A 13,119-nucleotide genomic window follows, 5' to 3' on the forward strand; every position below is an offset into this window, starting at 1 on the left:
CTAAAACTGTCTTAAAGGTAAATGCTACTTTGCAAGGAAGTAAGCATATCACTGTTAAGAGTTTTTGTGTAGCAGATTAATTCTTTTTCAATAATCAGGGTCAGCCTGTTCATAAAGTTCATGAGTTCCTCAAATCGTAGGCTTTTTTACTTAATTTATTCTTCACCGTTTTCCTCAGTGGAGATCTGTTGTTCTGTCATCTATTTTATCTTCACAACAACCTTGTGAGGTAGGCTAGGCTATGTGAGTCAAATATCCTGCTTGCATGGCAAACTGAGGATTTGAACCTAGTTCAGCACTCTAACCACTATACCATGCTGACTTTCAAATATACTGAGAAGCAGAAAAAGGTTGCTAATAATACGTGTCCTACATGAATTATGATTTAGGACTTTTTGAAATCTGGTGGAATCCATATGCTATAATTCGCAGGAATTTTTTTGTCACAGGGCTGAAAAAGGGATGGTGATTTGGATTTGGCTGGGTTTGTTCTTTCGGCTCTGTGCATTCAAATGGAGATCCAAGTGGGATTCCGATACCAAAATCATAGTTTTGGAATAGCTGTAACTGCAGTTCTTTGCATGTCAGATTGGATTTTTTAAAGGCATATGCAGACTCCTTTCCCTCTTCTATATTCCAGGGCTTCTATTTAGGAATTTATTGTATTCATTATAGTCATTATTGTATTGATTCAGGAATTAATACAGTCCACAGAATCCAAGTGGAGCCAGCTCTCCCTCTGCAGCGTTTGTAGTTCGACTGTTTCCTGGTCTTGCAGAAAGAGGCAGTGCTGAGTTAGAAAGACAAAAATAGCCCTTTACAGAGAAATATAGGGATTGTAAGTGTGTGTGTGTGCGCGCGTGTGTGTGTGCGCGCGCGCGCGCTCGGTGGCGGCGGCGGTGGCGAAGGGAAGGCAGCGTTCGACTGGTTTCCAGGAGGAGCCCTTCTCTCTTTTCCCTGTGCGTTAGGGCATTTTGTACAGATTTTTGTTCTGTTTATACACTTACCTCTTCCGGAAGCTCTTTGCATCTCTTTGCGGGAGGAAACAACAACAACAACTGTGATCAGAAAACGACCAGAGACCATTTTATTTGAGCGGGGAAGAAAGAGGAGAGATACCATCACGGGGATATAAATATCAACTCTTAATTTTTTTGAAAGAGAGAGAGAGCAAGACTTATACATAAATAGTGTAATCTGATATCCACCCTAAGTGACAGCAATGGGGTGTTTAGGCAACAGCAAAACGGAGGATCAGCGTATTGATGAGAAAGCCCAGCGAGAAGCCAACAAAAAAATAGAGAAGCAGTTGCAGAAAGAGAGATTGGCTTATAAAGCCACACACCGTTTGCTTCTGCTGGGTAAGGAAGGAGGGCTTTTGGGGTGGAGGAGGATGAGAGGGCAGTGGTGCAATTCAGTTTCCCATGGAAGGGCTGTGCCGTTTGGGTGCCATAGAATATGAGGTGGTAGGAATGCTGATCTCTTTTACTGAGCAATGCGTGTAAAATGCAGAGATTGTCTTGGATAGGTGTATGAATGCTTCTGTCCTCCCCGTTTTCCTGCTCCCCAAATGTATACATCACACGTTTTTTTTTTCTCTTCTTTTTTTCCAGGGGCTGGTGAGTCAGGGAAAAGCACTATTGTCAAGCAGATGAGGATCTTGCATGTAAATGGATTTAATTCAGAGTAAGAATTGTTGATGCTTCCAGTATTTTTAATACGTACATTTAATCCACATTTACACAAACTAGATAATTTATTTTAGCCTTTTTGCATGTAGTTCATTTGTGATTTACTGCCACCTCCACTCCTTTGTAAATAATTAGAATTAATATATATCAAAGGAAACATTAAATTGATATTGTCCTCTCCTAAGATGTTCCTTTTCCTTTATTTTTACACTGTTGCTACTGCAGTGCTTAATAGGCCCTTGTGTAGCTGCAACATGGCGACTACTTCTTATAACAGCAAATAACTAATGTTTTCTATGTATGTAAAATTAAAGATACTTGTCAGTTCATGCACAGATTGGAAGCACTCAATTGGTAAAGAAGTAGCTGGACTAAAATTCATTCTGAAGTGTTAATAGACTGTATTATTTAACTCAGAATCAATTAGTATGTTGATTACAGTCATTTGTGGATGGATATGCTGAAATATTTGGGATTGAACTATGTGTAGTCTTCAATTCGCAGTATAAGTGTAGTCTTCAGGTAGTCCTCCTTTCCCTCCCCAAAGCTTTAAACATAGACTGTTGACATGTGTCAAAAGACAAAAAGAATGTGTGCTCTATTATAAAATGGTGTGACAATGTTATGGATAAAAATATGGGGGTTATTGAGTTTCAGGGTCTTAATGGTAGGAGAACACTCAAGGGTTTTTTATTGTTGTTTCAATGCAGAGAAAAGAAACAGAAAATTCTCGATATTCGGAAAAATGTTAAAGATGCAATTGTGGTAAGAATTTATATATTTTTGCTGATCTTAAATTGTGTTATGTTTTTAGTCATTAGGATTGTTGCATGCAGAGAATACCTTAATTGTTCTGATGATGACTGGGTCACCTTCAGTGATCCTGGGTTTAGCCATATTAATAAATCTTGTCTTTGTGTGTGTTTTTTCTTATCCCAGACTATAGTTTCAGCAATGAGCACCTTAATACCTCCTGTTCCATTGGCCAACCAAGAAAACCAGTTCCGAGCAGATTACATTAAGAGTATAGCCCCACTTTCTGACTTTGACTACACCGAGGTAAGATTTTACTATGTTCTCTCCCCTTACTTCTCCTGTTCCTTCACAACATAATTTAAAAAGAATATACAGGTGTATTGTCATATTGAATTGTGTTCTTATAGAGCAGTATTTGCTGTTCTGGAATATATTTAGAGTATTATATAATGAAAGCAATCAAGAACCTTGTAGAATTTAATTTTGTGAAGTAACAAAATTGTGTTAAAATTAGTTGCTGTGAGATAGTAATAAAATTAGTAGAATATACAGTGTACTATATACCGTCTTGAGATGATTGGTCCATTTTTCTGAAGATTACATTTTCATGGTAGAATGTTTAGGTCAGGTAAGGCATTTTTGAACATCCTTTATATTTACAATACTTAAGGTGCATGGCTTCCAAATATATGCTCTTTTCTTATGTCTGTGTTTCTTGTTTTCTTTTGAAAGTGGCTAGAAAAAAACCATTCGTAGTGTTACTAATTTGTGACTAATTTTTTTAAAAATATCAGATGAATTTGCCAACAAAGGAGATCTGCATTGGATTATCTTGATATTAAATGTTAACTTTTCTGTAAGCGAAAATAGAAATTTTGGTATTTCTTTTGTTACCTCAAAGCGACTCCGTTAACTGGTTTGTGGTCGCTGAAGACCTGACAGTTTTTCCCCCCCCCCCTCTCCCCCAATCTATTTTATAATTGACTGAGGAGCATATTCTGCATTGCATTGTTGGGGAGAAAGAGTTGGAATACTAACTGTATCTAATACTTTGATAAATCTTTGAGTATAATGGTTCAAGAATACATTAGAAACACTGCTTTTAAATAGCTGCAGAAAAACTGTATCTGCAACTCTAAGCATAACTATATACTTGCATTTAGTTTAACACATATAGTTACATGATCTATATAACTGTATAGTTATATTAACTGTATAACTTTCAATGACTTGTCGTTTGCAGACATACAGGTTGGTACTTCCGACTTCTTTAGGTTCCCTTTAGTGATTAGCACTAAAAGTCATTTTCAGACTATTCTTGTGGAGCCTTCACAATAACATTCTTGCATGGCAAAGCATTTGTGTAAAGTTGGCCAAGTAAAACTCAGAACCGGGACTTTTCTGGAAGCAGCTGTTAGAACTGAAACATGCATGGAAATCAAAGTTGATATTGCAAGATCAGTGGTAGATTTAGCATCTGTTTTAAAAGAGCAAAGGTTTCAAATGTGTCATCTTTGGAATTACTTTACATTACAGTCCAGTGCAGAATTACTTCAGTATATGGCTAGGCCACAGAAACCAGTGTGATTAGAATAGAGTTACTCTGTTCAGGGTTGTTTATATGGAATAAGTTGTACATACATAATCATCCTTAATTAGAACAAGAGTAAGTTAGTGTTTGGACTGCAGTGTTCCGTGGTGATAGGCATTGATGGCAGCTCTGCACACAACTGCTGTATTTGTGTTTCTTTGTGGAATTAGTGCTTTCTTTAGTTACAGTTTGTTACGGTGTTTTAGTTTCTCATTAAAGGTTTGTCTTGAATACCATATTTAACTTCAGTGGTCAGATACAAAAGCACATTGCAACCAGTTTCATGAGCCAAAAGGGAAAATTCTTTGCTAAATAGCAGTCCCCAATTCCACCTGGCAAACCATTTCTGAAAATGCTGGGCATGCTGGAACTCTAAATGTTTTAATCCTGGCAGGTTGGTTGTAGGATGGTGCTGGCCCCTTTATAAGGAAGAGTTTCCTAGTGTGTGTCATTTGTGTTGGCTATTGACACAATATTATTTTTTTAATGCATAATGTGATACATAGGATGTTCAGTTTCATGGTTAAAATACAATAATTTGCATTTAGTGACCTAAGTGACATATAAGTCTTCTGAAATAGGTGGGTTGATCTGCAAATAATTAGTGTTCCTAAATTTCATTCTGTTATGAATTCAGTTGTGGTTCAAATAGGATGAATTTGTTTTTGTTTTTTTCCTGCTACAAGGTTTTGTCAAGTCTGAATTGCAATAGGTAGTATCTGCCATGCTTTCATATTTTTGTGATTTATTAGTTCTGAAAATGTTTTGAAATAAACTATTGAGAATTTGTACGTTGAAGGAACAGCATCCAAATGTAGAGGAGTCTGATAAGAAACAATAACGCCATCAGTTTCTCCCTCTCCACAAGTGGGAATACATGCAGGCAGCTTAACCACACAATGGGGAAAATGGGAGATCTCTTTGTGCCTCCCATCCATTCATTCCTCTACATGTCTTCCAGATTACAACTGATTTTTACTAGCATCCCTTATTTTTGAGTGCTGGATCATGCCTGTGATGTGTGAACAAGTCATGCCAATGGTGACTGACAATGTAATTCTAACAGTGTTTATTCAGTAGAGATCCCTACTCCTTGCAAAGAATGCCCTGGACTGCAGCTAAAAACTACAATGTTATGCATACTTCCTTGACATGAAGCACCATTGAGTGGAGTGACAGTCATACAATAGCATGGCTGTAAAACTAAGCAAACTTACTTGGAAATATGTCACATTAAAATAAATAAGGTGATTTTTTGAGTTAATATGTTTAGGACTGGCTTAATTATTTAAAGCACCCCTTCCCAAAGAACTATGACAAAAATGCTTGGAACTGATGTATTTATTGTCATGAATAATTATAATCCCCAGCTTTTTATATTGGTAGAGTTAGCCATGTATCTTTACCTATCCTAAAATTTCACTAAAGGAGATTTCATTATAGTAATTCTAGCATCAATAATTAACTTATATTTATTATTGCTCGATATTAGAATATATATTTTAACCCTTTTTCATGTGTTCATGACTTGGTATGTCGGCAAACCACCCCATATTGAGTCTGCCATGAAAACTCTAGAGGGCGTCACCCCAAGGGTCAGACATGACCTGGTGCTTTTACAGGGGATACCTTTACCTTTACCTTTTAGTGGTTTCAGGTACGTATTTGCTAGTTGAGTATTTCATATTGCATTGTCACCCTGACCTGGATGACCCAGGCTAGCCCAATCTCATCAGGTTTCAGAAGTTAAGCAGGATCAGCCCTGGTTAATACTTGGATGGGAGTCCACCAAGAAAGTCCAGGGTTGTTACCCAGAGGCAGGCAATGACAAACTACTTCTGTTTGTCTCTTGCCTTGAAAACCCTACAGGATCATCGTAAATCGGCTCTGACTTGACAGCCCTTTTCACCACCAGTGTTGCCTTCTTTTACATTTTACACAGGTTTGTGAAGGTATTATTCTAGTAGTTTTAGTATAGCTATAGCTATATATATATATTTTAAACCTTGGAATTTATACTACAGTTTTTCTTCGGTGTAGGTCTAGGATATCTGCATAATAGTATTTTATATATTATAATAATATTTTAGACAGAATAGGAAGCTCTTTAGTTCAGGTCTTAGTGTGTTTGCTGAAAGACTGATAATAGAAGTAGGAACACTGCTATTTAAATGGGACTTTAGGGACAGAGTGGTGATTGACATTTTTTAAGTTAAGAGGAATTGACTTGTGCCATTTTTAATCCTGTATTGATGGTTGTTTTGCCCTTTGTGAGGCACAGTGAACATATTAAGGACATATTTTGCTACTAGCTGTGAACAAACATGTCTATTATATAAGTTTTCCTTTGTTAAAGATATGTTTTACTTCTAAAAACATATTCTAAATATTTAAAGATAACGAGCAGCCTGTAAATCCTCAACAGAATTATTTGCAATCTGTATGTTTATGCATAGCATCTATTAGGAAATGTAAGCTGCTTTTAAGCGTTCATTACTTTTTAGTTCATTGTTGAACAGGAAACTAAATGATCAACATATAAAAAAAGAAATGTTTAACTTGCTATAGTTGGGTATAAACGATAGCAAGTTAAATATTCTTAAACTTCAATTTAGAGTTAGTGTGACATAGTGACTAGCGTGGTGGATTAGGATATGGGAGACCCAAGTTCAAATGTCTGTTTTGTCATAGAAGCTTGCTGAGTGACCTTGAGTCAGTCACATGGTCTCATCCTAATTTGCACCCTCCTTCTCTTCTCCTTTTCATCCTCACAAGAATCGTGTGATGTAAGCCCGCCATGGGGAAGAAAGGTGTGGTATAAATGAGGTACAGTGAATAAATAAATCTGATTCCTAACTAGAAGCAATTTACATGAATGAAATTTATCATGTTAACTTGGTATAGTATAAGAATGCTAACTTGAGTGTACATAATAATTTTACCATTTCTACGAATAGCTAATTTCTGTTGATTTTCCAGAAAACATTTTGTCTTCTTGTAGATTTTTGAAGTAGTGCTGTCTGTACATTTATTTCTCTCCCCATGGGGTCCCTGAAAGCCTTACAGGATTCTTCTCATCTCCACTGTATTGTCACAACCACCCTGTGAAGTAGGTTTAGACTGAGAGTGGCTGAAATGACCTGAATTTACTGAGCAAGCTTCCATGGCAGAGTAGGGATTTGACCCTGGGTCTCCCATATTCTGATCTGACACTTTTAACTGCTTACATTTGCATAGATCAAATCCATTCATGCCACTTTACATTCTTTCGAGACACTCTTGCAGCTATTTATGTGTGAAAGGCATGAAATCTGTTTGAATACATGCAATATCTTTTTGATGAATTCATGGCCATACAGGAGACCAATAATCATACTTCAGCATTCCTGTGTTTTTTGTGTTTGCTGTAAACAGAGACCTTTGATCTGAAACATATCATTTGTGTACCATTTTCTCAAAGTATGCATGCATTTGGTAGTGTCTCTTTCATATTACAACTTCTTTTCATATATGGAAGTGTTCTTTCGATCACTTTAACAGATTAAAAGTCAAAAATAAATCAAGGAAAACAAAAAAGGCCTGTCAAATCTACAAGAACTACGCAAAAATTATTGGCTCTCTTCCCATCCCATCCAGAACATAAAGGCCATAATTAATTGTGCTCCATTTTAAATTGCATTTTTGGGGGGTCAGAAATATACTTGTGGAAGATTTCTATGGAGTCTAGATATAGAGCAGTAGGGACCAGATAGATAAGTGTTTTTTCCCCATTGCTACCAGGAATGTTTGGAGTGACATTAAGTGCAGGAAAACAGTGGCAAAGCATGTTAACAAAGATGGGAAAGATTTCCAGGTGACATTTAAGGTAATTTATGATTCACATGTGATTTCAGCCATAAACCTAGTGCAGCATTTTTCAACCTTTTGGTCATGGAAGAGCCCCTGAAATAATTTTTCAGGCTTCGAGTAACCCCAGAAGTGATGTCACCTGGCCATGCCTCCCTGCCACACCCCCAGAAATGACATCACCACCTGTGTTAATGGGCCTCAAGTGGGAGAGAGGGAGGAAGTGGTGTAAGACAGAAGTAGGATTGCAGGTGCATAACCTACGTGAGAACTCACTTAATCTTTGTGGGAGAAGAATGGAGTCAGCCAGTTCTCTAGCTTGTGGCTGAGTCCATTAAGGCAGGAGGGGAAAGCTCCCACTGACCACTGGAGTCTGCAGACCCCTGGTTAGGAATCTCTGATCTAGTGAGAAGCAATGTATTTAGGGAGACAGTTTCTGTGTATGGATTGTACTTTCTTCATACCCTACGACACAGGAGAAAATTATCCTGCGTGGTTTCTATAGTTTTGTGTTTGTTTTGAGGAACTCTATGAGAACTACTGCCCTTGGAACTCTATGAAGTCATCTTGCTAGTGTGTTAAGGCAAAGGAAATTAATTTACCAGCTTTCTCCTGACGCTAATTTCTTTTGACTATGAAAGGGGAAAGATATTGAAACATTAAGTTTGTAGATATTAGATTGGCTCCAAACTTTGTTAAAAAAATTAATTTACTGTTCAGGTAGGGTTATGAAAACATACTAACTTGGAGAACCACCCAAAAGAAAATGTTCCATTTATTGGGGGCATCATGGCTTAATGCAAAACTTGTTTCAAATTGTGTGTCCATTACAGTAGCGGTCCCCAACCTTCTTGTAGTCGGGGACCACCTCCAGGGGTGGGGGAGAGCCAGCGGCCTGGCTGCCGCAGCTGCGCACAAACGCGCACGCGCAATTGCCGCGTATGTGCGTTTTCACCACCAGGTGGTGGTAACGCGCAGGCACAGAGTTGCCGCGCATGTGCGTTTTCGCCAGCAGGGGGCGCAAATGCACAGGCGCGGCAGCTCCGCTGAAACTTTTTGTTGCTCCATATAGCCCCCGGGGAGGGCGGTATATAAATATAAAATTAAAAAAAATAGACCAAATTTTAAATCAAGACCCGCCCCGCCCCGCCCCCCCCGGTCAGTGGTGTCCCGCTTTACCAATGTTAAAATCTGGTCACCTTACCCTATGGCCCAGTCAACATTGTGCTTGGGAAAGGATTGATCATGCTCATGGTTCTCATACATAATCTAGTTAAAATGAGAACTAGTAAAGTGCAATGGCTCAGAGTTTGATACAGGTTCTTGTTAGCTGAAGCCTTTCCTCAGCCATAAGCTCATTAATATGTGTTTAGGAAAACATTATCTTTAATCTGTTACTCATTTGGTTGCAGTCTAGGGATAGTACTACTGTCCTTCTATCTAAGGGTGTTGTAAGGGTTACTGAGTCAGGTATAATGTATGAAGAACTTTGAATACCCAAGAAGTACTAATAGAGCAAGAAAAGAAAGACTTTCTGCATGTAAAATATTGCAGTCTAATAACAAATTGATCAAAATATTATATAGACCTATACTTTATGATTAGACTAAACAAATTAAATTGTATTAAAACCCATTTTATACTTGCACTTATATATTTGATTCACGTACACTAAAGTTTTAACTTAGATATTTATACCTTTTCTCCAAAACAGGGACTCAGAGTAGTTCATATTGTTCCCTTCTCCATTTTATCCTCACAACAGCAGTCCTTTAAGGTGGATTAGACTGAGAGAAAGTGACTGGCCCAAGGTCAACCCGTTTCTTGGCACAGTAGTGATTTAGAGCTTAGTCTCCCAGATCCTGATCTGGCACTCTGACCACTATACCATGCTGGCAGAATAGGTTTACTTGCCACACTTCTTATTCCCACACTTAATACAGATGAAGGCAAGTTTCCAGAAAATGATAATTTCTTTGTAATATGAATGTAAGCAGACCTAGGGCTGAGATGTGTGAATGGTCATTATGATGCCAGGATATTTTCCAGGTGTTAGCGGGTTCCCAATATGCTGCCATCTCCCTAACAACCAGCAGGTCATTGGGGGCATGGGGAGCCTGGCAGGAAGCCAGATGGACCCTGGCATGCCTGGTGGGAGACAAGTGTTTGGCTGCCTTGTGGGCAGAGGGTCACAAGATGGCGGGATCTTCTCCCTGTGCTGTCCAACGCTTGAAAGTTAATAAACCATTGTGGCCTGTTTAATGCCAAAAAATTTGTAAGGTGTCCACTGTCCTTTGTGGCATGGGAGGTGTTCCCCTGCAAGGTAAAGAGAAATTTTTAGACATGGTTTTGAGAGTAACAGGAAAAATAACTTCAAATTTCAGTCTTGCTAGGTACAGTCACTGTACTAAATTACTGTAACATTATATACACATATGTAGTCTTCTTCCTATTTATTATTGTTATTTAAAACATTTGAATGTTGCCTTACTACCTAATTTATGGTTCCCGAGGTAGTAAAGTTGGTAGACAATCAGAACTGTGCTTTAATACACATAAACATGTGTAAATATTTTAAACAATTAAATAAAGCAGATGAACACAAACAGAGAGAATAGCCAATAAGAATTACTGAAAGAACACCAAACTAAACAAAAAGTCTTATGTTTTTAAAGACAAGTCTGTGTAGTGATTGTCCAAAAAGGAGGATATCAAAAGATTTGTACACACAGATATTTACTTGTAGGTTTTGAACTTTGCTACTTTCTTTTACTTTGCCCAAGATGATCATAGTCAAAAAATCTAAAGTAGAAGCTCAGCAAATATCTGGAAAAGTACAGCTCATATATTATTATTATTATTATTATTATTAGATTTATAGCCCGCCACTCCCTTGCGGCTCGTGGCGGGTAACAATATCGCAATTCCCCATTAAAACCCCATAAAACAATAATAACATTGCCAATATTGCCGGCATGGCAAGAATGGCAGCTCAACTCCCCCCCTCCCTTCCACTACTAGCGGGTAGAGAGGAGGTCCTGATGATGTTTTGCTTCGGGTCCAGAACCCGAGTCCCCGGGGGAGGCATAGATCTATTATCAGCCCCGGCCTCAACCATAAACCTGGCGGAAGAGCTCCGTCTTGCAGGCCCTGCGGAATGTTGAAAGATCCCGCAGGGCCCGCAGCTCTCCCGGGAGCTCATTCCACCAGGTCGGGGCCAGGACCGAAAAGGCCCTGGCCCTGGTCGAGGCCAGGCGTGCTTCCCTAGGGCCGGGAACGACCAACAGGTTTTCACCCGCAGAGCGCAAGGCCCTGCGAGGGGCATAGGGCGATAGGCGGTCCCTCAGGTATGTGGGTCCCAACTCGCGTAAAGCCTTGAAGGTTAGAACCAGAACCTTGAACCGGAACCGGATAAATATGGTCATTGCTTTCTTGACCAATAATATTGGCTTTGTGTTCCTGCAACAGTAATTTAGTAACAGACTGAGATTCTTTAAATGCTTTAATTAGTTGAACCCAATAATCTTAATGGGGGTATTTAAATAGAGCAGCTTAGAAGATCATAGCGTGAGAATGAAATTGGATTTCAAGAAGTACGTTCATTGCCATTGAGAATACTTGCATCAGCTGGTATTTTTATTTGCTTGTCACATCTCTGACACTCTAATTTGGTACAGTTAAGGAAACCTAATGTGAATAAGCCACAAATAGAGGATTATTTCCTCTATTTATAAAATTAATAGTTGATAGTTTCGTGATTTGAAGATGAATACAACCATTATCTGTAATGTAATTTTCTGACTATTTTACAAATTATATTTTTACAAAGAAGTTCTTTTAAAAAGAAATACTTAGCATTAGTGGTTGAAAGTGTTTGGAAAATGCTATGGCACAAAATGTAAATAATACCTTTTTCTTTCAAGATTTCAAAATTATATAAGCAGATTTCTGGGACATCATGTAAGGCTAGATATTGTTGTTATTGTTAGGTGCAAAGTCATGCCCGACCCATCGCGACCCCATGGCCAATGATCCTCCAGACTTTCCTGTCCTCTACCATTCCCCGGAGTCCATTTAAGTTTGCACTTACTGCTTCAAGGACTCCATCCAGCCACCTCATTCTCTGTCATTCCCTTCTTTTGCCCTCAATCACTCCCAGCATTGGGCTCTTCTCCAGGGAGTCCTTTCTTCTCATGAGGTGGCCAAAGTATTTGAGTTTCATCTTCAGGATCTGGCCTTCTAAAGAGCAGGCAGGGCTGATCTCCTCTAGGACTGACAGGTTTGTTAGCCTTGCAGTCCAAGGGACTCACAAGAGTCTTCTCCAGCACCAGAGTTCAAAAGCCTCAATTCTTTGACGCTCGGCCTTCCTTAAGGTCCAACTTTCACAGCCATACATTGCAACTGGGTTGACCATAGCCTTGACTAGACACACTTTCATTGGCAGGGTGATGTCTCTGCTTTTTAGGATGCTGTCTAGATTTGCCTTAGCTTTCCTCCCCAGGAGCAAGCGTCTTTTAATTTCTTTGCTGCAGTCCCCATCTGCAGTGATCTTGGAGCCCAGGAAAATAAAATCTGTCACTACCACCATTTCTTCCCCATCTATTTGCCAGGAATTGAGAGAGCCGGATGCCATGATCTTTGTTTTCTTGATGTTGAGTTTCAAGCCAACTTTTGCACTCTCCTTCACCCGCATCAACAGGCTCTTTAGTCCCTCTTCACTTTCTGCCATTAGAGTGGTATCATCTGCATATCTGAGGTTGTTGATCTGTCCTCCAACTAAAGATGGTTCCTTGAGTGAAACAGTATATGGAAATTCATTGTGCAAATGAACCTTCTGGCATTCCAAGCTGTCTGACTCAGCTGAATTTCAACAAGTGTACTGTAGCTTTTGAAAATACTTTTTTCTAAGCTCAGTTTTTCATCCTATTAAAATCTTCCTTGGAGGGCAACATCTGCATTATGTTTTAAACCAGGAGAATACATATGTGTAGGAACAAAAGCCAACTGGACAGAAGCATCTAAATTACCCAGGATATCTGCTGTTTACCCCAAGGGACATAAATACAATCTCTCATTGGTTGAATGGGAACCTGGTTGCTTTACTTTTGTTTTCAATTACCACAGATGCTTATTTGCCTGAGTAATATCTTCTGCATTGGGTTTGAGTTCTCCTCAATGGATATTGCATTCATCAATCTTTATGGCTCCATGGAGAACCTGCCTTAGGAATATGCA

General features: G+C 38.9%; 1 protein-coding gene across 3 annotated transcripts in view; it reads left to right on the forward strand.

The window, feature by feature from the left end:
* Positions 1–13,119, forward strand: part of GNAL (G protein subunit alpha L) — a 156,367-nt gene that overhangs the window by 46,743 nt on the left and 96,505 nt on the right. The window contains exons 1-4 of one of the 3 annotated variants that reach the window (XM_077352789.1): positions 881–1,361; positions 1,614–1,686; positions 2,402–2,456; positions 2,631–2,750. In XM_077352789.1, coding sequence (XP_077208904.1) covers positions 1,223–1,361; positions 1,614–1,686; positions 2,402–2,456; positions 2,631–2,750 — 387 coding nt within the window. In that variant the 5' untranslated portion in view covers positions 881–1,222. Of the gene's footprint in view, positions 1–880; positions 1,362–1,613; positions 1,687–2,401; positions 2,457–2,630; positions 2,751–13,119 lie in introns of those variants that run through there. The other 2 variants (XM_077352790.1, XM_077352788.1) reach the window with 2 other exon arrangements.

This window comes from Paroedura picta, chromosome 9 (genome assembly GCF_049243985.1).
Source record: "Paroedura picta isolate Pp20150507F chromosome 9, Ppicta_v3.0, whole genome shotgun sequence".
NCBI classification, from domain to species: domain Eukaryota; kingdom Metazoa; phylum Chordata; class Lepidosauria; order Squamata; family Gekkonidae; genus Paroedura; species Paroedura picta.